Source organism: Caenorhabditis briggsae (genome assembly GCF_000004555.2).
Source record: "Caenorhabditis briggsae complete genome, chrIV, whole genome shotgun sequence".
Taxonomy (NCBI): Eukaryota; Metazoa; Nematoda; class Chromadorea; order Rhabditida; family Rhabditidae; genus Caenorhabditis; species Caenorhabditis briggsae.
In genome coordinates this window covers 6377735-6401974 of record NC_013487.2, presented here as the reverse complement: position 1 = coordinate 6401974, position 24240 = coordinate 6377735, and the positions used below count along the sequence as shown (strand labels likewise).

The window sequence follows — 24240 nt, the reverse complement described above, 5'->3', positions numbered from 1 at the left end:
TTATTTAGATTCCCATAAAAATAAAGAAAAAATTCAAAAAATGCCTTCATTGAGAAAAACGGTATCGAAAAGTCAAAGTGGTAACCGGTGGCCTAGCGGTCAGGTGTGAGTTTTCTAGGCCAACTGCTGGTAAAAGCGCGCGAAATTTGAATTTTTATTGGTTTTCAGTGTTTGCTCAGATTTTTGTCAGGTTTTTTATACGCCATGTAGGAAATTAACGAAAAAACGTTGAAATCTAAAAAACATCTGAGAAAACACTGAAAACCAATAAAAATTCAAATTTCGCGCGCTTTTACCAGCAGTTGGCCTAGAAAACTCACACCTGACCGCTAGGCCACCGGTTACCACTTTGACTTTTCGATACCGTTTTTCTCAATGAAGGCATTTTTTGAATTTTTTCTTTATTTTTATGGGAATCTAAATAAATTTCTGCACAAAATAAAGCAATAAAATTTTTCACCGCACACCACCTTCAAACTATTAAAAATATAGTCGATTTTGGGATATGAAACTGAAAGGTTTACTAATTCAAGTTTGTGTGTAGACTCTTCAGCAAATATAAATATGAACTATCTTATTAATTTTTCAGGCTGTTAACTTCTTATAGTTATAGTTACTTCTAAAACTTATACATCATGACCGAACTCTGAATTGAATTTAGCTTCCAAAAACTTTTAGCTTTCTGACAGTAACAGAAAAACGTACCAACGAACATTATATCCGGAACACCCATCAAGAGTTTTATTGTTTTGTTTTGAACACCGTTTCGCCTTGTATTTCGATGATGATGTCGTTAACCCGAAAGTCGGAAGGAAAGCGAAAAGTGACCGTATAAAAGAAAGAATCCGTTCGCATTTCTCTGAATATCACTCATCATGATTTCTCGTTCTGTTATCCCTATTATCATTTTCTTGGCTTTGGTTTCAGTGACGGTTGGTCTGGAGAGCAAACATTGGCGTAAGTTGTTATCTGTTATGAATTTTTAATCCAACTTTTTTTTCAGAATGGAGATTGATCACATGTAAAGCTGGTGATGCCAATTTACAAAAGAAAGATGCATCCTCTTGTAAAGTGTCTCTGCTGGAAACTGAAAATGACCCAAATCCACGACCAGCACCATTTGACCCGTGTTTTGAGGTGAATATTGTCGAATTAAAAAACTGGGACTAGAGAATTTGAAAATCGTCGCATTTTTTGATCTACGAAAAAGCGCGGCAAAAACGTAATATTTCAGACATTCGCCTCGTTCGAGCTACTTTCGCAATTAAGTTCGGTTTTTTGATGAAAAACAGATTCTAAAGATGCTAGCGATCATTTTCATACCAAGACATCTAAATTTTGTTCAGAAAATCCCACAAATTTCACAAAAATTAATTTGTTATTTACAGTATCCGTTTTCGGAGTGATGCCTCGTAAATCGACACGAGCGTTGCCCGCGAAAATTTTCAGGTCCCAGTTTGTTTAATTCGACAATAAGTTTGACTATTCGTTCTCAGAAAATATTACAGAACACTAGATATAAAAATCATATGTGGTGAGCAAAACAGTAACAAAGTGTGGAAGTTGCAATTTTTCAAAATTCAATTTTTCAGGAAGAAAACGCTGGAAAACCCCGCAACTACTGTAACATCATTTGCCCAGGAGCCGATACAGCTTATCTAATCAAACGAATCCCACAAAATCACCGATCCTGCTTCGGACACTTCACTTACAAAATTGAGAAGAGATCTCCAAACTTTTTCATTTGGAGAGATGCCAAGTACTTTAGTTTTTCAGTTATCCTATTGAAACGTTCTAATATTCCAGATGTCGTTCATCTAGTGTCGAGTTTTTGATCAGATGTGAATTCCTCTCTGCGAGAAGCACTTTCAGATCAGATGAAGACATTTTTGAAGAGGCCAATCGTATTGCGACCGACTTGAGACAATAAAAAAAATGTCTGATGACGTGTCATTTTTAAATTAAATTAAATTTTTTATTGTAAAATTAATAAAGCTACAAGAATGAATAAACTTCTGATTATCTTCTTTTCCCTATCACTCGCATTCTATTCATTCGATTTCTTGAGAATCGAAGAGTAAGTTTTGAGTCTATTTTGACCCCATTTTTAAGCTTATTTCAAAGTCTTTTAAACCTATTTTAATATTTATTTTAAGCATATTTTACAGTTCTTCAAAATACCTACTTTAAGCCAAATTTTCGCATATCTTAAAAATATATTCAGCCTATTTAAGCCTGCTCTCAAGCTTATTTTAAGCTTAATCTTAGCCTATTTCAATTCTATTTGAACCTGATTTTTAGTCAATTTTCAGATTAGTTTTTAGACCTGTTTTTGAGCCCGTTTTAAGCCTATTTTAAACCTATCTTTAAGCATAATCCCATTTTTGGAATTTCAGAAATTTCGATGTGAATGACGTGGAAAATAAGGCATGCAAAGATGACTGTGAGGCTGAAAATGTGAGGGAATGGACAGAAAAAGGGTATGAACGCATATCCACAGATATTACTGTAATTTTCAAAAAGTTCCAGAACATCCTACGTTCTTATGGAACAGACTGCGAACAAAGAATGCTTTCAACTTTTCCAATTATGTATCAAGGTGAATTTTCTGAGCACAACTTTTTCAAAAACAAGTATCTCATTTCAGTATCGAACGTGTCAAGAGAATTGTGTCCCCGAGATGCCAGTTCTGCCATACAAGCAAGCAAAAGAAATCGCTGAGAGAGTTGTGTGTAACAATTTCTGAGAAATATAGATTTTGTTTAATTCCAGCGTCCTCCACTGAATCCCTGTCTGGATCTGGTGACAGTTTGCAATTTCGAATCAATGGATAGTTATGAGACCTTGAGAACTGAAAATCCGTTTCTTTATATTTAAAAATAATTTTTATCATAGTCAGATACTTTTCTTGATTCTTGTGTTAACAAGGATATTATTTAATAGAAAAGAAAATAAAATTACCACATGTGCTAACTTTTGAAATAAAAATTTTTCAGGTAATTGTTTTTTTTGTTGTTCCAAAAAAGATATGATAGGTTGATCTTTTAGTTCAAAAAAATCTGAGCTGTGGTTGAGAAACGCGGTGGCAGTGGCCGAAGGTCCCACAACGACAACTACAGTAACCTAACAATAAGAATATTTTCAGTACATACTTTCTCGTTTTTCGGGGGGTTTTTGTCAATTTTTTGTCAAAAAGGAAGTGAAAAACGAGAAAATAAATCCGGAAAATTAAAATAAATATTTTTTTTGTTACTGTAGTTTTTGTTGTGGGACCTCCGGCCACGGCCACCAATCTCTTCCACAGGTCTGACTTTTTGTAGTAACCGTAAAATCTGTATTAGAAGAGACTCTTCTATTGTTCCAAGGTGTCCTTCTATTGAAAGGGCCCTTCAATTAGAGGAAGCCATTTTTTAAAAATTTTCGGGTTTCACGGGATTCTGAAAAACCATAGACGTTATACATTTATAATGATCGAAGGAGCGAAACTAAAAATCACAATTGAACAAATTTTGGATGTGAAACAGAAAATTTCAAAAAACTTGCTAATCAAAAATAACCTTTTTAAAAATCAGCTTCAGACAGAACATGTTAGAAATGCGTTCCTACTGTTAGTTGCTTTCAAAACGATCGAAATCCCAATTGAGACTATTAAATAATTTTTGTGAGGCAGAGAAACTCAACAATAGGCCAACTTTTGAACGGTCTCTTTTTTGTGCTTCATAAATAACAATAGAAGCAATTTTAGTTTTTTTTTTCCTTCAACACATTCCCTCTCCCATATCCTACCCTCATATTAATTCTCACTTTGCAACATGTCGAAAAGGAATTCGATGAAAAATTACGTAAGAGGTGACGAGAGAGATTTCAAATTTCGATAAGATCATGGAACATTGTCAGGTTGTTTCTCCTCATTTCTCTCTCTTCACATAGATTGTCATCTTTTGACGCTTTTCATCTTGCTTTTCAACATTTATATGTAGTTTCAGTGAGAACAACACATTTCTGGAACAAAAAGTCATGGAGACCACTTGACGATGACAAGTGGTAGTTGTTCATTTTTGTATTGTTAGGTGACCAGAACTTTAGAATATGATCGGAGGTGAAGGTAATAAACGCGACTTTGACTTATAAGCCATTTGTAAGCAGTTGATGCTTAAAACAAGGTTTTTGAAACTGCGAATTTTTGGTTTTTTTAAGATTTTAAATATTTGGTTCTCATTGATATTTCAAAACAATCACAGGATTTACGATCGAATTCATCTGGTTAATCTCATTTTTTTAAATTTTAATTTTTTTAATCTCCTTCGGAAAACCTAATTTTCAAAACATCTCTTCAGACTTATTTAAAATGGGACCTAAATTTTTTATTGCTTTATAATGTGTAGAAAATATGTAGATTCACATGAAAACAAAGAAAAGCACGATGTTTTGAAAAAATCGCTTCAATATGCTAAAAATCTCAGTTCTCGTCCATTTTTTGAAACTTCAAGAAACTTCTCGAATTTTCTTGAAATTGCGCCAACACCGAAAATTCTAGGCCGCTTATAGAAAAGTGTCAGAATTGAAAAGGAGAATTTTCAGTTTTGGCAGGAATTCAAAAAAAAGTAACTTGTGGAAGTTTCTAGAAATGGACAAGAACTGGCATTTTTAGTCTTTTGAAGTAATTTTCCGAAGATTTTCAAAAGATTTGAATTTTTCGTTGTTTCTATGTGAACCTGCATATTTTTCTACAAATTTTAATCAAAAATTTTGGTAATATCTACGTTTCCAACACTAAACTTACAGAAAAAGCAGAAATGTGTAACAATTTTAAAACGGAAAACTTTTTAACATTTAATTTAATTTCCAGTGAAAAATGAGTTTTTGAGCTAATTTAACGTCTCGAAAATTGGTTTTTCTTGAAATTCTGCTTAGAAATAATATTCCGAAAAAAATGCTAAAAGCCGGAGTCCCTTTTAAGAAGAAACTTGAACATTTCAATATATCCTATCCAATTTCTCTGTTCAACTACAATCCTACTTTTCTCATCCCAAATCAAATGCTTAACCCTAATTTTCTTGTTACTTTCCCTCGATCTAAAACTAGTCGTAATAAACCCAACTGATAGTAGCTATTAAAACATTTATTTGTCTCTTGTTCGTCCCGGATACCCTTTCTCCTTCTCTTGTTTTCTGTTTATAGGCTCATCATTTAGATAATTGGATTCTGATTCACTCAGAATCATCACCATCATCATTCGACTGTTTTTTTCCCGAATTCAAGTTTATCTAATTTCGAAAAACGAGGAATCATAACGAAGCGTGTAATCCCTCTCGTTGACGCAATTCCAATAATAGAAAACCGTTTCCAAGTCTAGAAGCTAAATATGTTTCTTCTCCTTATTGTCTCTGTTTCTTTTTTTTTTTTTCCTCGAACCAGAAAGTACACCCCCCCCCCCCCCCCCCCATCAATCACTTTGTTACGCTTTCACGAACGTAATCGAATTGTTGGCAAAAAAGAGAAAAAGGGGGAATTGATAAGAGAGGAAAGGAATATCAGTTTCTATCAGAGAATATATATCCCATGAATTACGCAAGTTTCTGTAAAGAGATCGGATAATGTCACAGAAACTTTCTAAAAGCGTTTAGAGAGTGGTTTGGAATTTTTAGATTCTAAATTATTTTCAATCATGTGTGGAATTCTGGGGTTAGAGAGAATCATAAAAATTTGTTTTCGGATCACAGGTAGGTGTGAATTCAGAAATAATATGTGTTTTTTATTCGAAGTTGTACAGATTCTGAAACCGAGAGTTATATAACAAAACCAATTAGATAGAAAACTCAGGTTTTGACGATTTTCCAATCAACCGATATCTTTATAGTTATTTTATAAGATGAAGCAGCAAAACTAGAAAACACAATTAAACTGATCTTGGCTGTGGAATAGAAAAAAAATCGGGTATTATCGTAATCAAGAATACCGTATTTGCACGCTATTTCAAAGAACCTGGTCGGAAAACGCGCTCCAGCGAACTTGAAAAATCACTGTGCAACGTCTCAAATTTCGTTGGCTGAGGATCAAACTTTTAAACGCTGAGAAAAAAACAATCGCGCGTTGCAACTCGTTGATTAAAAATATTCAGGTCAAATCCACGTCAACTTTGAAACTATTAAATTTCGTCTGGCCTAAAAGCTTTCTGGGGCGCGAGTTTTGACCAGGTTCTTTGAAACACCGTGTATTTGCTATATTAGAAGCTCACTCAAACTGGTCATAGTATCACCAATATTTTATCAGTTGATAGATTTTTTATATCTCTCGCAGGAACCGAAATTACTGAGCTCAAACTTACTAGTTAGGGGCCATTTTATTAGAGGTTTCACAGTATTTTTCAATGAGCGATGAGGCAGTAAAACTAGAAACCTCAATTGAACTGAATTTGGCTTTGAAACAGGAAAATAAGGGACACTTGAAAAATCGAACATATAATTTTAAAAACTGGCTTCATACAGAATTATGATTTTATATTTTCTGTTGTTTTGCAAATTATAAAAATCCCAATTGATATTTTCAAATCATTTATCTGAAGCAGCGAAAAAATGTATATGAGTTTTCATTTGAAATGTATGATGATGATTTCGAAGCTAGGTTTGAGACATGGCTAAACTTTTTGTTTGAAACGTCTTGGTTTAAAGTCTCAAACTACTGTTAAAATCTCTAATGGAGTTGCAGGTTCTTATAAAAGTATTTGGAAATGAATAAACTGACAAATTGTGTCTATCTAAAAATTGAAAGTATTTTTATAGTTAAAATTGAAAGTATTTTTATAGTTAAATTACTGAGCTCAAACTTAATAGTTAATTATCTTCCACAGAAAACAAAAAAAAATGTGCCCCACTATTCAGAGCGCTATCGTCCGCTACGCTTCATTCAAATCAATTACAGATACGCCTAATCTTAGAATGTTCCAATTTTAGAATTTTATGTTAAAAAATTCATAAAAATATGCTGTTTCAAATATTTGACGTACACTGTAGCTCAATCACTAGAACTATTCCTCCTATACTTCAATGACACAGAATTCAAAAAACACAAGAGAATGTGTTCATTCTATCTTCATTCTTCTGTACCGCTTCCTCCAAAAAAAAAGAGCTTCTTCCACGCTTTTCCTGTACCTACCTAACCAAAATGACAGTAGTACATCTTCCAGCATCTAGAAGATTAGAATTTTGATCTCACAATCAGCTTGAAAAGTATAATGTTTCAAATTTGTGATGTATACTGTAGTTCTATGACTAGAACGGTCCTTCAGGTAGTCCGATTATCATAGTATTCAAGAGCGACAATCGAAAGGGTTCCTTCCCTCTCCATTCTTCCGTACAGCTTCTCCTCAAAAAAGAGCCTCTATCCATGATTTTTCTGTACCTACCTAACCAAAATGACAGTAGTACATCTTCCAGCTGGTCAACACCTGTTCGGTTTTCCATCTCCAAATTCATACCTTTTCCTCCCCCTTCAAATCCGACCCCTTTTGCGCACCTCGTCTATTCTTTTCTGCCTCTTCTGTACCGGTAAATTGCGTATTCCATCGCATTCATTTTCTACTACCACCCTCTTCCATATATCCCACCATTCAACCACCAGGATTTCTGCTTATTCTTCCTCTGAATAAAAATCGGGGGAGGGAGGCGGAGTCTTCGCCATGCTGGGCCCGAAGCAGAAGAGGTAAATGACTGTGCGGAAGAAGCCTTGTGGAAGAAGAAGAAATAGTGTTGATTTGAGTGGAGACCGTACAGGGATACTTTTGCCTCCTTTTGCCTCTGGACGATCGGAAGGAGGGCCGCCCTGACGAGAGAGAAATGAGAGACAGAGACTCACCATTCATACCTCCTCTATTCCTTTTCTTCTTTTTGTCTCCTCCCCCAAATCGCCTTTTTTTCTACTATTTTTTTTGGTTCTTTTGTTATTTGAGGATGATTATGAGGATCAAAAGAATTCTGAATCTGTTTCTCGGGGGCTGGAGAAGACATTCATCAAGTTGAACTTTTCGTTTTGTCTCCATTTAGGATTCTGAGATTCTTTGAATCCTCTCCCATATTTTTAAAAAGATTTCACTGGTCCAGTTTGATGTTTCTTTGAGTTTTTTTTTTCAGTCAAGATCCTAAAATCCTATGTTTGAAATTTCAATTTCAAATTTCCTCTGTTTCACTCTTTTGTGTTATTTTGAAACTTGCATCTTTAAATATTGTTTCTACCGTTTTCTACGTACGATTTGCTCATCTTTCATTATTCTAAACTGTGATTTCGGAACTTTTGAGCCTGTAGTTTTCTAGTATCACTATTTTCACAAACCTTAATTGTTATTAGTCTTTTTTAAAATTATAGTTTCAATAAAATGTTATATACTGTTTTTCATGAAATTTTGTTACTAGTCCCTTTACAGACGCATCTATTTTCATATCAGAATTGATTTTTGAAAGTTAAAAATTATAGATTTCACTTTGTTCATTTATTAGTCTCAAGATGCTTCTGAATGCTTCTCATTTAAATTTTCTATAGTTTTCTCCGTATTTTTATTTCAGATAATTTTTGTGCTCTTTTTTATAATTTCCCGTTATTGGCGAACCTCGTTTTCTTCAACTTTTTTAAATATAATTCACAGTTTCAAACATGTTTTATATACCAATTTTCTTTAAATCTTATTGCAATGATGAAAGAAATTCTAATTTTCGAAATATTTAGTTCCAGATGGGAAACCGAAGCTCGTCGCACTACCCACCGCCTCCACACTGGATGCACCAGAGGCAAGCCTACTCCACGACAACGTCTCCCTATCCAGAAGCGAAACAAAGACCAATTGCTCCAGGAGCATTCGCTGAACCGTACATGCTGCACAACCCTCATCACCCCCAATCCAAAGCCCAAATGAGACGGTCAATGATTTCCCTGAATGCAGATTCTGGATATATGGGCGGTCCAGATTCAGAGAGATTACGACAGATGAGAGGGTCGAGGATGTCATTGAATCAAGTGGATTTTGAGCCGGCAATGATGCCACCGCCAAGGATTCTGATACCTCATGATGCGAAGACGTTGAAAAAGTTGGAGAAAATGGAAAAGAAGCATCAAAAGTTGATGAAAAAGTTAGGAGCAAGAGGGATTCCGATTCAGATGCCACCACCACCGCCGCCTATGCATCCCATGTATTCAAGAGCAATGAGTTTCGACGATTTACACAGGTCAGTTCTCTCATAGCTTTTCAAATTTGGTGATTTGCACCTAAAAATAGCAATGTTCTAAAAAAACTGGCAGTCTAGAAGTTCCACTCAATAATTGTTTCTCTTTCCATTCATCTTGACCTTCATTTCCTTTATTCTTCTACACATAATAGGATTATTATGTCTTCTTCTAGAACTTTTTTTCCAGCAGAAAACCTTTTTCCTTCTCCCAAAGAAGTACTTCCAGTTTTCTCAACAGGAAACTAAAAAAGCTTCTTCTTAGTCTTCTGTGGTTGTTATGAAACATACACCACAACATTGGGAAGCCAAAAAAAAACGAGGGAAAAACTTGTTATCCTCGCCCCATATACCTTTCGTTCATCACTTTCGCCCAGTTATTACACCCCTTTTTTCCTTTTGATTCGATGTTCTTTAAACAGAAAAAGAATTATAGAGAAGCTTGTCTTTCCGTGACATAATCAATTGGGTAATCCTGATATAAGGTGAACACACAGTTTAGCCTCTCTCCTTATCATTCCAAATCAGGGGGAGGTTTTGTTTGAACGTAAAAGTATACAATCCAGATGACAGGTGGCTCACTTACGCCAAATATTAAACCGTCCACGGGGAGTGAGAGACACGTCAAGGTTGGAAGGAAGACATTCCAAGACATGAGGAAGGTCAATTTTTGAAGAGAAAAGAGACCCCACAACTTTGCGGTTTCTATTGTCATCAGGAATATTCGGGAAAAGAGAAGAAAGGCCATAATTAAAGGGTTGATGTATATGGATCGTTGTGTTTTGGTTTTTTTTTCTTTTTTTTTGGCCGATTCTTAGGTTCAATGAAGGCATGAGAATTTGAATAGAATACGGGGAAATTATAAGAAGGGAAGGAAGAAAGCAAAATTCAAAAAGTGGAAGCTTGCTCTCCAGTCAGGAATTCAAGATTTCAACGTTCTCTAGATTTAGGGGTTCCTGAAAATTAGTTCTTAGATTTCCTGTTTTTTTTCGAACTCTCTAAAGTTGTAAGATTAAAATTGAGTCTCTGAAATTCACAAATTTGGAGACTTGGAGTTGATAGGGCTCTTAAACTTCTAGCTTTAGGGTTTTTTATCCTATCTTAAAAGGGAACCTTTTTGAGTTGTCCGGCTGACTTGCATAAACTAACCATAGAGAATGAAAGAGCATCTCAAAACCTTTAAATCCGTTTTCAAAATCTGCTTAAGAGACCTCTAAAGTGCTGAAATTTTAGTTTCAGTACCCAAAATCACTTTTTCCGTGTAAAATCGACCGTTTTCAAAATTGATTTTCTTCATTCCTAGAAGGTTTCAGGACTTAAAACTTTTTGTGTTATACTCAAAACTATGTGAAATGTCATATCTTTACTTTTTTTCAGAATAAAATAAATTTTCCGAAAAGTTTTGGTCAAATTTGCCTACACTTTGGATGAGCCCATGTTTCCAACTTTGAACACTTTTCTGAAAAAATGTAAAAATATAAAATTTCACATAGTTTTGAGTATAACATAAAAAGTTTCAAGTCCTAAAACCTTCTAGGAATGGAGAAAATCAAATTTGAAAATGGTAGATTTTACACTGAAAAAGTGATTTTGGGTACTAAAATTTCAGCACTTTAGAGGTCTCTTGAGCAGATTTTGAAAACGGATTTAAAGGTTTTGAGATGTTCTTTCATTCTCTATGGTAAGTTTATGCAAGTCAGCCGGACAACTCAAAAATGTTCCCTTGTTAGTCGAAAATATTTTCGGTTTCAAAGCTGTCTCGTTTCGATTTTTGCTACTAGTGATGATGTTTCTCTGTAAGAGTTTGCTACAGGATTTCCAGACACTTTGATTTCCGGCACTTTCGATTCAGAGATCCAGATACCGTACAACACTCTAATAGAATGCCACCCAAACCGCCAACTTTGATCTCAATTATCTCGCTTCCTGTCAGAGATATAAAAATGTCGCCAACTGATAAATTATTTATTATAATATCACCAATATATCAGCAGTTGACAGATTTTTAATATCTTTCATAGGAACCGAGATAATTGACCTCAAACTGCCCGTATAGGATTTCTGCTATTAGAGCATTCACGGTAGCCAAATTAGGTTGTGCCTATTTTCCAACAACATCATTTATGATCAAAGAAGCATTACTAGAAACCACAGTAAAACTAAATTTTGGCTGTGAAACAGAAAAATTTTTCTAACTCACATTTTTTTCGGTTTCACAACTATGACATTCTGATTTTCTTGTTACTAGCGTTGCTCTGACGTTTTTTTTGTTCGAACCTTTTGATTCTTGGTATCTTCAATTTAGAGATTCAGAGATTCAAATAACCAAAAATTTAGCAGCTCAGGTTTTCATTCTTTATACTGATACCCCAACAATGATCCTTTGATCACGAACCATAACCACCCACAAGAACCCATTCCACCTATTCATTTTCATCAAAAACGGAGCGCGCGCACATTTGCACTTATTTGACCACATTTGACCTCCTCCTCGGCTTCCGATCTACCCGTTCATTCGAAACAAGAAGGAGGAATTGTTTCGGTGTCAACACACACACGCGTAAATGTAAATGTGTTCGGTATTGGAGAAGAGGAAGAAGGTGTCAGATGAGAGAGGACTTGTTTGCTCTCAAGAAGGACTCATTACTGTTTTGTACATATGTTTTCCGTCTCTAGTATGGGTTTTAAACGGGAGAATGACCGTTTTGTGCCTAGAAAGGGCAAAGGGGAGTTTGGGTGAAGGAATTTTGGTGGAGAATTGAATAGGAGATTCTGAAATGCTCATGAACTGGAAGTTTAGGAACTTGGACTAGATAGAAATGGATGATTTTAAAATGAAGCGTTATCTTTTTTGATACTTTTTATGATCTCATCAAAAACTATAAGAGTTACAGTAATCAGTGTCTAGACGCTTCCGTAATCTTTGTCCTTGATTGTGTCTCTATTTGCCCTTCCGGCCTGTCTCGTTTCATATAATCCGCCAAGACCACTTTCTCACACATTTTCTGATAATCATCATTATCACAATTGATACTGAGTGATTTTCTCTGCAACGCCGCGGCGTGATCAAATAAGCTTCTGGTCATGGGCTCCCGCGAGAGTGAGCATGACCATTCTCTCTTCTCACTTCACACAGCCGGTCCGTTTTTCGAGTGCTTGTTTTCATTCATTTTGATGCGCAAGCCCACATGGCATCGAAAAAAGTTGGGAAATGGGGGGAGGGACACGGAAGGATGGTTCATAATTATATGGGGGACTGGAGGAAACTAGTTAGATGTGAAATTTTGAATTATGGATGAGGAGATTTGAAATATCTAGGAAAAGAAGAGAAAAGAGAGATTTTGGAAAATTTTCTGTTTCGCGGACAACAGTTATCATGTAAGGAGCTGGTGTTGGGATTTGAAAAACGCTGGAGCTTCGATTGGAAAATCGTCGGTAGTTTGAATTTTTGTGATATATTTCTAACGCGGAAAATCAGCACTGCTGATTCAGCAGAACCTATCTAGCAAGGATTTTAATTTTGGAATTTCGAATAACTACCTTCAAACCACAAAAAAAAGATTTTCAGAAAATTTTGAGAAAAATTAGTAGTTTTTAAAAGTCATTGATAAGGGTTACTTGAAAAGAAGAAGTTTAGGAGTTGTGGAGCCCAATGTTCAATTTCAATTTTGTGAAAGTTCAGCCAACTACAGTAAACCTGTAACAAGGCCCTCTAACTTTCAACTTTGAACCCATTTATATCATTTCCTGTAGGATATATCAAAAAGTGGTTAACTGTCAAAATGTTTAACATAATTTCAAAAATATTTTGTCAGTTGACCACTTTTTGAAATCTTTCACAGGAAGCGAGATAACATGCAATGACATTGTAAATTCAAACCGTTCCTTTCTAAATTGAGCGGTGAAGGATACCTACTCATTATGACCCCAGATTACCATAATCCTTCAATTACTTTCAAAAGGATTACGATTTGAAGGGTCGAATGGTTTCCTTATTAGAGGGATTATTGGAATACCGTAGTGAAGACACAATTATAGAGGCGATTGTTCAAAATGTTTCTGCTTCAGATTTTGGTTTATATGATCGGTGCTATAGCATTTTGATCAAAGCTGGGTATATGAAACTAAAACAATAAAGCTCATTCCATTTCCACCTGACCCTCAAATCTTATCCTCTCATCCTCATTCCTTGTATCCTCTTCTAATCCCTCTAGGATTCCACCAAATTGCAATTATAACACAAAAGTGTTCCGGGTCATGGGTCACGGACTATTAAGGAGGGAAAGGCAAGGAGAAAGGACGCACAAGACGTTCGTTTTTTGTGTCGGGACCATGATTGGAGTGTTAGGCTGGCCATAATGGACAATAAAATGACCTTTTGCGGGTTTTTTATTAGAGAAGAAGAAGTAAAGTGCACCGACTAATTGGAAGATGTGTGGGAATATGAGAAGGAATGGAAGAATATGGTTGAGTGTTGGAATTTTCTTCTGTTTCAAATAGGTTATAAAAACTGGCATAGAAAATGATAAGGGATACTTGTGACGGTTGTACTGTTCAAAACATACACTGCCATCCGAAGTCATATTTCATCATTTCAAAGTTCCATAAATTAGCATACTGAAAATTGAAGTACCATAAAACGCTCAGAAAAAAACTAACATCCTAATTCGAAAATTGTAACAGTATAGGATTCAACAGCTTCCAGCAGAATATAACCTACTTTTGAAATATCTAATTTTTGGTTCCTTCATGCGCCTTTAAATTCGTAGTTTTTTTTATTGGAGAAGAAGTGCAGTGCACCGACTAATTGGAAGATATGTATAAATAGGAAAAGAAATGAAGTTAAATGGAAAAGTGGGAAGTTTACTGTTTCAAAGAGATTATAAATACTGACATAGAAAAGATAAGCGATCCCAACATTTTAAAGCTTCATAAAGTACCATAGAAACGCCCAGAAAAAACAATATTGGGTTTTTTTTCTGAAAACCTCACTTTCTTTTTTCTGGAAAGCCGAGCATTTCCAAACAATTTTTCCAGACCTTCAAAGCTAGCTATTCTTCATTTTAGCTTTCGAACCAAGTTTTCTGTTATATACCGTAAAATCTGTAATAGAAGGGTCCCTGCGCTCTCAAATTTAAGCACAATTATCTCAATTCCTATGAAGGATATAAACAATCTGTCAACTGACAAAAAACTTCTGATATTATGATAAACAATTTATCCGTTGACAACTTTTTCATATCTTTGACAGGAACCGAGACAAGTTGGCTCACGGTGAAACGTTTGGGGACCTTTTATTATAGGTTTTACGGTACCTAATCTTCTAATATGCTATTACCTCTTTTGATGAAAACGATCGTGATCATTAGTAAATTAGAATTATCTTAACGTCGTTTTCTAATGATTCTTATTGCTTTCCAAAGGTGTTCAAGGCTAAATTGCCTTCATCTCACTCGTTATGCTACTATTTCCTCTGTCTTCAATTCTCATTATTTGGTCATTTTCAAAGAGAGAAATCGTTCGAAATCTCGCTAATCTCGCAGTGTGAATCTCTCTTCGTTTTCTCCGGATATATTGAACGAGAAAATGGAAAACGAACACGCACCAGATGGCCGAAAATGAGGGAGAAATGTAACTAAAAAACTGGATGGTTGCCTTTTTGGACGGAGGGAAAAAAGAAGTTGAAATGGATTGGGGAATTGGAATTTGATGGATTTAAACATGCATTTGGAAAAGTAAAGACGGTTCCTTCTTTGGGGAAACTTGGATACTACAGAAGAACGGAATTGTTAAAGTGTGAATGAATCCAAATTGATTAAGAAAAATGAATCCGAATAGATAAAGCACCAAAAATCACCTATGATTTAGCATGTTGAAACAGGGATTTTTGCTAACCCCCTTTTCGATTTCCAAGAATAAACCTTAGGAAACCTGAAATTGAAATTTGCAGGATGCACCACGAAGCTCCAGAAATCGACGTTCGACTGAGGCCACGGGATTGGAGAGCTTCAGAAGAACGACGAGGGTTACCGACGAGACGGGAGACGCAGAGTCAATATGTGAAGCACAATTACTCGTGAGTTTTGTTTTTAGCTACAAATTTGAGTTTTTTAGATTATGACAAAAATATAAAACAGTTAGATTAGCAAAAAATAACTGAAGTGAAACCATCAATCAATAGAGAGACACTTGATTAACGATTTCGACCAAATTTATCTCGGTTCCTGCTAGAGATATCAAAAAGTGGTCAACTACAAAAATATTTTTGACATTATAATAAATATTTTGTCAGTTGGCTACTTTTTGATATCTTTCACAGGAAACGAGAAAAATTTGACACAGTTGACTGTTTGCTTTTATGGAGTCTATGGATATAGGATTAGATCATCAATTTTTCTGTAATTTTTTAGCACTATTTGAAACTGCAATTTTCCAGAAGCACCAACCGACGAACCGAACTGAACGGTTCGTTGGCCTCATCGTCCCCAATGACATCGTCAGAAGAAGGTGGACATTCTTCAGATCCATGGAACAGTTCCAGTATTTCTTCTGGGAAACGAGGTGAGATTCATAAACTTGAGTTACTGTAGTTTGCAATTCGAATTTCGGATTCTGAGAATTCTAACCTAAACTACCTATTTTTCAGATATACTCTCGCCACCAATGTACAGTAGCACACCACATCATCATAATCATCAACAAATTTCACATCGTCAGGTTACTTCTCCACAACCAGTAAGTTAATAGTTAGACGATCTAGACTGATTTCAACATAACTTCATAACTGGACAACAACTCATAAAAATTCAGAAACAGTAATTCATTTTTTCAGCCAATCACAAAAACAATCGAGGTGAAAGTTGAGAGAAGTGAGAAATTGGAGCAGCAAGTGTCATCCCCAGAGCCACCACCACAAAAGCCTCCATCAACCACTCAAACGACGTCATCCACGTCATCAAGAATCCAACATCATCATGTTGCTGCACCAGGATCCAACGCCACGTATGCACAGCCAATCATCCGGGGACAACCATCCTATGGATCCAGATCATCGTCAATTGCCACTTCACAGATGAGATGTGATCAGTCGGAAATTGATTTTTCATGGGTTAATGAGGAAGAGGATAAGCTGAAAAGAGAGTCGAAAAGTGAGGGATTTTTTGAACAGTTTTACAGTGTTTGTAGCGCCTGTCAAAATTTTTCAAGTACCGTCTAAATTTTTCAACTACCGTATTTCCTCTAATAGAAGCCCACCCCAACAGTCAACTTTGAGGTATATTATTTCAATACCTGTAAAAGATATCAAACATTTTTCAACTGATAAAATATTTGTGATATAACGAGTAGTTATTTTCAAAAGTTTTAATTTTGGGAAAAATATTCAGAAAGTGTATTTCTGTTATATTTGTTGAAAAACACGTTGCTCCCAAAAACTTAACGGTTCATCTTTTGGGAGATTCAAAAGATTCACGTGGTTCACAAAAATTTTTGAAATTTCAGTACTTTGATGTGAAAATTAAAACTTTTGAAATTCACTACTTGTTATATTATGTTTAAAATTTTATCAGTAGACACATTTTTGATATCTTCAAAAGGAGCCGAGGTAATTGAGCTCAAAATGATAGTTTGGATGGATATCTATTAGAACATTAACGATAATTATTTTCTATAATTTTCAGACTTTGGATGTCTGAAAAGTTTAGTAGATTTTGTTGAATAAGATGGAAAAATGTCTAAACAAAAAATAGAGCTTCAGTTTTGTTCAGTTTTGTTCAGTTTTTTTCAATTTTGTACACTTTTTTGTACAGTTTCATTCAAATGAGAAATCCACCAAGTGATAAATCTTCTAGTTGTTCTATTTTCAATAGATCTATCGATCTTCGATGGATTTGTTGAAATAAGTTGTCAACTACAAATTTGAAGCTCTATTTTTGTTTAGTATATTCCAGAATTTTCAGAAAAATCAAGAAAATTTGGAATACTTTTTCAAGGTTTCAAGGTTGACTACCATAAAAGCTCTAAAAGAAGTCCACCTTACACGTCCACTTTGAGCTCAAATATCTCGATTCCTGTAAAAGATATCAAGAAGTGGTCAACTGATAAATCATCTTCCTATATATAAAACGCTACACGCGTCTGTCTGTCCCGGTATCAGGCTGTCTACTTTTGATAAATTTGAAAAATTAATATAGATTTACGTGACCCTTTAAGAAAAAGTGAAGGGTGGAGAGACAAACCAGTGATAAACTAGGTTAAATCGCGCCGAAGGCGCACCAGCTAGCTGGTTTATCATAATATCACCACCATTTTATCAGTTTACACATTTTTTAAATCTCTCATATGAACAATTATAACTGAGTTCAAAATTCAAGTTTGGGGTGAGCGAAGAGAAAATACGGTATTTTCCACTGAAAAAGTTTGAAAAATGCTATCTTTTTTAGGTATTTTTTTCACGAATTTTAGATATAACTTTACTTCAAGAACTATATTTTTTCAGGAATAGACAGTCTTCCGGAATTCTACTTTGGCATGGACCCTCCACCGGTCGTTTCCAATGAAAGTGAAAAAGAGAATGATGAGGAGAAGAGACGCAGACGGAAAAGTAGTGTACTGGAAAAAACAGCAGCTTTCGAGATTGAAGCTAGAAGAAACGATAGAAAAGAGCCGGTTAGTTGAAAAAAAAAATTCTAGAACTTTTTTAAATTCTGGAAACTGTAAAATTCTGGAAATTAAAAAAATTTCTAAAAAATTTTAAAAACTCTGAAATTAATAATATTTTTTACATTCGAAAACACTGAAAATTCTAAATTCTATAATTTTATGGCTTCTGAAAATTCTAAATTCTACAATTCAAAAATTCTGAAAATTGAAAAACTCTAAAACTCAAAAATTCTAAAATTCTAAAATTCTAAAGTTCTAAAACTTTTGAAACTTCAAAACTCTAAAAATTCAACAATAAAAATTTTAACAACTCTAAAACTCTAAAAATGCCAAGTTCTAAAATTTAAAAAACTCGGAAAAAAAACTTTAAAAATGCAAAAATAATCCGAAAAAAAATTCGAAAAATTCAAAATTTTTTAAATTCTATTCAAAATTCGAAAAATTCTAAAATTTTAAAAACTTTTATTTATATAAAACTCTTAAAATTCGAAATTTTAAAGTTTAAAAAACTCTAAAATTCTAAAAATTCAAAAGTTCATAATTTGCAAAATCTTGAAAATTCAAAATTTCAGGCCTTCTTGTCTAGATCCAGCCATCAGCTTTTGACGACTTCTGAAAAAATTCCACCAGTCGATTATTCACCACTTTCGATTCACACAAAAGAGATGGGCGGTCCCGCTGAACGTCGAATTTATCGATTCCAGAAGCAACACGATCAACAACAACAATATTCAGATGATCGTCGTTACCGAAGCAGTATTGCATTTTAAGATTCCCTAATCATTCCCCCACTTCCATCCACTCGTGCCTCATTTCGATTCGTCTTCGCTCAATTTTCAGTATTGTTTCACTTATTGAAATTTTCTTCTTTCCAATAAATATATTTTATTAAAAACCAAAAAAATCAGTTGCAGTAGAAAAGTATGAACTAGGTTTAACCCATGGGAAGAACTGGAAGGGGAGGGGCAAACAACATTTGCAATGTCACAGAGGATCATATAAATCGAGGGAATATAAGCAAGGATGGATGGATAATACGTTCAAGTGAATGGCAAAGATCCAATAGAGCAATCAGTATATAGAACGACTAAAATGACTTAGTATATAGAAAAACTAATCAAGAAATACCCAAAAAACCAAATAACTGAAAAAGAGGTGCTAAGGACTGGAATTTAATGAGAAATTCCATTTCCGTTAGCTTTTGGAGCTGTTTGGACCTTGTTGAGAAGTTCAGAAGAAATGTTGAGATGACGTGGCTGCTCCCATGGGAACTCGTTGTGCCCGAAGTGACCGTTCTCGGCGGTTGGCTCGTAGATTGGTCTCTTCAAGTCGAGGTTCCTGAAAAATCCACATTTAAAATTCGTTCGTCACAGAAATGTTCTTACTTGATGATCATTCCTGGTCTCAAGTCGAAGTTGTCATTGACAATGGTCAAAAGCTCAGCCTCGTTGAGGGCAGAAGTTCCGAAGGAGAAGACCATGACGGACAATGGCTTGGCGACTCCGATAGCGTAGGAAACTTGGACGAGGCACCGACGGCAAAGTCCGGCCTTGACGAGAGATTTGGCAACCCAACGAGCAGCGTAAGCGGCAGAGCGATCGACCTTGGTTGGGTCCTTTCCGGAGAAGGCACCACCTCCATGAGCTCCCCATCCTCCGTAGGTATCGACGATAATCTTGCGTCCAGTGAGTCCGGCATCTCCCATTGGTCCTCCGACAATGAAAGATCCACATGGGTTGATGTGGTAGATGATGTCATCATCGATGAGGTTAGCTGGGATAACAGCCTTGATGACCTGTAAAAAAACGAAGGAATAATAACGGACTTTAAAATATTAGATTTACCTTCTCGATGAGTTCCTTTCTCAAATCCTCGAGCGCAATATCTGGAGAGTGTTGAGTGGAGATGACAACAGTGTGGACACGAAGTGGAACACAGGCACCTCCCTCGGAAGCGTACTCGATAGTGACTTGAGTCTTGGAATCTGGGCGAACCCATCCGAGTTCTCCGGAGCGACGGAGCTCGTGGAGCTTGTAGTTCAATTTGTGAGACAGTAGAAGAGTCAATGGCATAGCCTCCTCAGTTTCATCGGTAGCATATCCAAACATGATTCCTTGATCTCCAGCGCCAACGTCATCGCTACTCTTGTCCATATGAACTCCAGCAGCGATCTCCGGTGATTGTTGCTCAAGAGCGACGAGGACATTGCAGGTCTTGTAGTCGAATCCTAAAAACAACCCAGTTAGAAAAAATAAGTTCGCTGAGAGAACAACAAGAAGTCCAGTATTCCACGTGCTGAAGACATGTGACTGACAGCTGATAACACTTGAACTATTTTAGTCTTCTTACCTTTTGACGAATCATCGTATCCGATTTTCTTGACGACGTTACGAACGAGAACTTGGTAATCAACTTGGGCTTTTGAGGTGATCTCACCGCACAACATGATCATACCCGTTTTAGTCACCGTTTCTGTAATCAAAGTAACCATAGTAACAGGTAAGAAAACATATTGTTGCGACAAGCGTCATCCCCTTTCATCCAACACCCGCAGAGCCTGTAAGTAAAGACATGATTAGGCGAAACAACGAGAGATCATTAGCGAACGAAACGAGTTCACCAACGAGTCTCTCGTAATAACACAACACAATATTCAAGCTCGCAGTAACTTTAGTAGCTACCACGATTTCAAAATCGGTCTGTCACTGTTCGCTGTCATGTCGTTGAGTCTCTGAACGATGTAAAGGAGAAGAAGGACAATTCGCTCGCCACTGCATCCGATCCAATTGTTGCTGCTGTCATAAAGCACTGAAATACTTACCACAAGCAACTTTGGCATTTGGGTCTTGGGCAAGGTGAGCGTCAAGAACGGCATCGGAAATCTGAAATAGCGATATTTATCTCTGGACGTAATATCTCAGGACGTCTTGCACTTACTTGATCACACATCTTATCCGGATGTCCCTCGGAGACGGATTCAGAAGTGAAAAGAAACTTGTGAACCATTGTTAACGGAAGAGTAGAAGTCAGGAAGATTGGGTCTGTAAGAGCGGTTTTTAGCTCGAATGAATGAAGTGGAGCGGGAAGCGACGAGATGGGAGAAAGAGAGAGGCGGGGCGCCACGCCCACCGAAACGACCGATAACTTTGAATCTCTACACGGCTAGACTGTTCTAAATATTGTTGCTGGCATGTAAAAATATGGAAATCAGAAAAGGGTGTGGTTTTGTAGATTGAACGTTGGTTTTTTGAGAAATCAAAGAAGAGTCTAGGAGAAGAAAAAAGTTAAGAAGTTGAGGGGGAATGATGGCTCACTATCCAAATGCAAGAATATCTAACTTAGGTGATTGAAACACGGGGTGAAAATCTGGCTGGTAGGAGATGAAAATCCCAAGGATTTGGGCAAAAATACTAATATCTCGTTAGAATTGATCAAGAAATTACATGAAGAACTATTTTTTAACATAAAATAAACAAATTCAACAAAAAAAACGACGACTTTTTGAGCAAAATAGGGTAATTTTGAGGAAATTGGCCTAAAATAAAGTGCACACTTTTCTTCGAAATGTGCAAACACTGCCGCCTAACTGCTGCGTCCAATGTGGCTCATCTTACGACAATCGAAGTTTCAACATATTCAGTTGAATTTTATGCAGGATTTCTTCTCATTTTATAGAGATTTTATGCGCATTTTGTAACGAGAAAAGGTTTAGATCATCATCTCTGCGTAATCAAACAGAAAAACGAGAAATTTGCTTGGATCATCATCGCAGAAAACAGGGCCGATCCTATTTGAGATAAGGGATAGTCATTGTAGTGGAAAAAAGGCAACATTTGGCCTGGAAAAAAGGAGATTTGAATCGTAATTTTTCGTTTTTGTCCTAAATTTTTGTTTTAATCGGGACTGGGAATCTAAACAGTTTTTTTTCTAGAAATTAGAAGTCATAATGTGAGCTGATGACAATTCATTAGTGACGTTGATGTTGTCATCATTCTAAAAGTGATCTCTCTATTTGACTTTTTATTTTTTGTCATGTCTGTGTTCGCCAGTTGAAGTGGCTACAAAAAAATAAAACAGAAGTTTCCTTCGGCATTCCGGGCAGTTCAGAGGCCGTATGCAAGAAGGATTTTCCAGAAGACCGTTTTCTTTGGAAAATCTTCTTTGACAATTTCGGGAAAGAAAACGCCTGGAAAACGGTTTTCCGGAAAACGAAAATTTTCTTGCATACCGAAATCGTCATTTTCCGATAATTCGTTTTCCGTCTATTTTCCACTTTCTTGCATACGAATTTCGAACATTAAAATTTTCTCCTCTTAAACATCAAGAGTGCAAAGGGCAGCTTTGCAGACTTCAATCGTTTCTATATTGGTTTTTCATCGCCACAACATATAATATTTGTTTGCTGATCGAAAATCCATTAAAAAAGAAAGACAAAAAGCCAAGTTGAACCAGCTGTCGAACTTGCAACATTCGCTACGATTCTAGAGATTTCCCGAGCACAAAAAAGTGGTCCGTTTTGAGAACAAACCACAGCGACACATTCTAGTTAGCTACAAAGCACAACATCCGGCAAAAGTATTTAGGCCAAGTTTAACCTGAGAAGTCGATGCTCGCGGAGCAAGTAAAATCATCGTCTCGGGAAATCTGCTAGATATCGGCAAAATTTTCTCAATTTTTTTCAAATATTTGCTCTATCCCTCTGACTGCACTTTCAACTCTTCTCGACCGGTCAGATCGAAAAATAGATTTAGATTTCCATTCCGCTTTACTATGAGGAAGGTCTTTGCTCTAGAAAGTCGGCAAGATCAAAAAAAATTCAGTATAAGAGTAGATCGGAAAAGAAAAAAATGCAACATTTTTATAGTAAGAGAGGGCCAAAATGATGTCAATATTTTCTCAAAAGATAACTGGGTCTGTGTTTACTCTTCTTTTCATTAGTTTTCGTCTCTCAATAACCTACTTGGTCTCCGATGTGTTTATTGCCTATCGTAACGTGATAACCTTCCTCTGACCTAGACCACCATGACATACAAACGTGGCATGTAGCTCGAACGCCACCGATAAGGTAGGTGGCACGTCACCTCCCGCATCAGAGAAATCTCAATACGAGTTTCCTCAGAAGTTCCAGTTTTTTTTCTTCACCGATATATTTTTTTGAAGGTGAACTCTCTTTTTCTAGCTCATTGATTCCTTATATTTTAAGTATCTAGCCACAGGGTTTTTTTCAGTGAGGGATAATGTTGCGCTTTAATGAGAAAATGACGTGGCGAAGCTTTAGCCCTTTGAAAATTCAAATTTCTCAAAATTTTAAGTTGATTTTTCACCTCAAAATTAATTTTTCACGGGCCTAAAATTTTGCCACGTCACCTCATTAAAGTGCATTTGCATACCTAGCTGGAAAAAACACTGTGTCTAGCTCCAATTTACTACCAGCTTTGTCATCCAAAGTTTCCCTTTACATCCCACTTCCCTCTCCACGCTTGTTGGATTGTCGTAAAGTGTCGAGCATATGCTCACCCGGTGTTTACGGACCCTGCGAGCTCTCTGCTATTACTCTTGTCCGAAATCAATGCACGTTGCGGCCGAGAAAACAACGGTGGGCGGAGCTTAGCTCCCACGGAGAGAACCTTACTGTATTTTTCAAATTAATGCACGCGCCTTTAATACAGTACCTCAATATTTATCGATTTTTTGCCTTTTTCTCTCACTTTCGCGCTTGTTTCTGTCTAATTTTATCTAATTCTTATAAATCTTCAGTTTATTATTCTTATAAAATAGAAAAAAAACAGCCAAATAGGGCCCAAAATAAAAAGCGTCCGAGGTACGGTATTTAAAAGCGCATGCATCAATTTGTTTTTTCGGTTTGCGACCGACGATGCGATTTTGAGTAAATTTTCGGCCGCAACGTGCATTGATTTCGGACGAGAGTAATATTTTCTCCGCTGATACTGGAGCAATATTGAAACTCCTTCTCAGAATCAAAAATTGTGTTGTTTCTGCTTGAAACAATTTGATCAATTTTGCTTCTTTCTATAAACTTTAATCCCCCTTTTCTGAAATTATTGCATCTCGCATCCTTTTCTCCGGAGAGCTCTCCCTCTTCCAATTTTTCCATTCTCTGCTAACTAAAAATCTTCGTTTGCTCTTCTCGAAAATGTCCATAACCAGCAGCGCCATCCCTGCAGCGCGTTCAAAGAAACGTTTCGTTGAGTGAGAGACACAGAGAAACACATCCAACGAATATTGCGTGGCGCCCCGCCCTTTCATCCACTTTTTCTTGTTGTTCACCTCAATTCGACTCCATTCGTGCTCCCCTCACTGTCACTTCAATCGTATAGCTTTTCCAGAAGAATCGGTTCAATCAACG

At 36.2% G+C, this 24240-nt stretch overlaps 3 protein-coding genes across 3 annotated transcripts; 2 read left to right on the top strand and 1 right to left on the bottom strand.

The window, feature by feature from the left end:
• Window positions 1–875: 875 nt before the first annotated feature.
• Window positions 876–2877, top strand: Cbr-spe-27 (the record flags this gene model as incomplete). Its single annotated transcript, XM_045235344.1, has 7 exons — window positions 876–957; window positions 1004–1137; window positions 1593–1759; window positions 2397–2480; window positions 2530–2599; window positions 2648–2728; window positions 2773–2877. 7 exons carry the CDS (start codon window positions 876–878, stop codon window positions 2875–2877), a joined length of 723 nt encoding a protein of 240 aa, XP_045096900.1.
• A 5847-nt stretch (window positions 2878–8724) lies between these two features.
• Window positions 8725–18643, top strand: CBG19842 (the record flags this gene model as incomplete). The annotated part of the gene is made up of 7 exons (XM_002633770.1): window positions 8725–9215; window positions 15163–15288; window positions 15649–15773; window positions 15859–15947; window positions 16045–16360; window positions 17710–17879; window positions 18446–18643. The coding sequence occupies 7 exons, from the start codon at window positions 8725–8727 to the stop codon at window positions 18641–18643; spliced, it is 1515 nt and encodes a 504-aa protein (XP_002633816.1).
• Window positions 18644–19045: 402 nt separating this feature from the next.
• CBG19843 lies at window positions 19046–20879 on the bottom strand (the record flags this gene model as incomplete). The annotated part of the gene is made up of 6 exons (XM_002633771.1): window positions 19046–19211; window positions 19259–19668; window positions 19718–20100; window positions 20223–20345; window positions 20695–20755; window positions 20811–20879. 6 exons carry the CDS (start codon window positions 20877–20879, stop codon window positions 19046–19048), a joined length of 1212 nt encoding a protein of 403 aa, XP_002633817.1.
• Between the last annotated feature and the right edge of the window lie 3361 nt (window positions 20880–24240).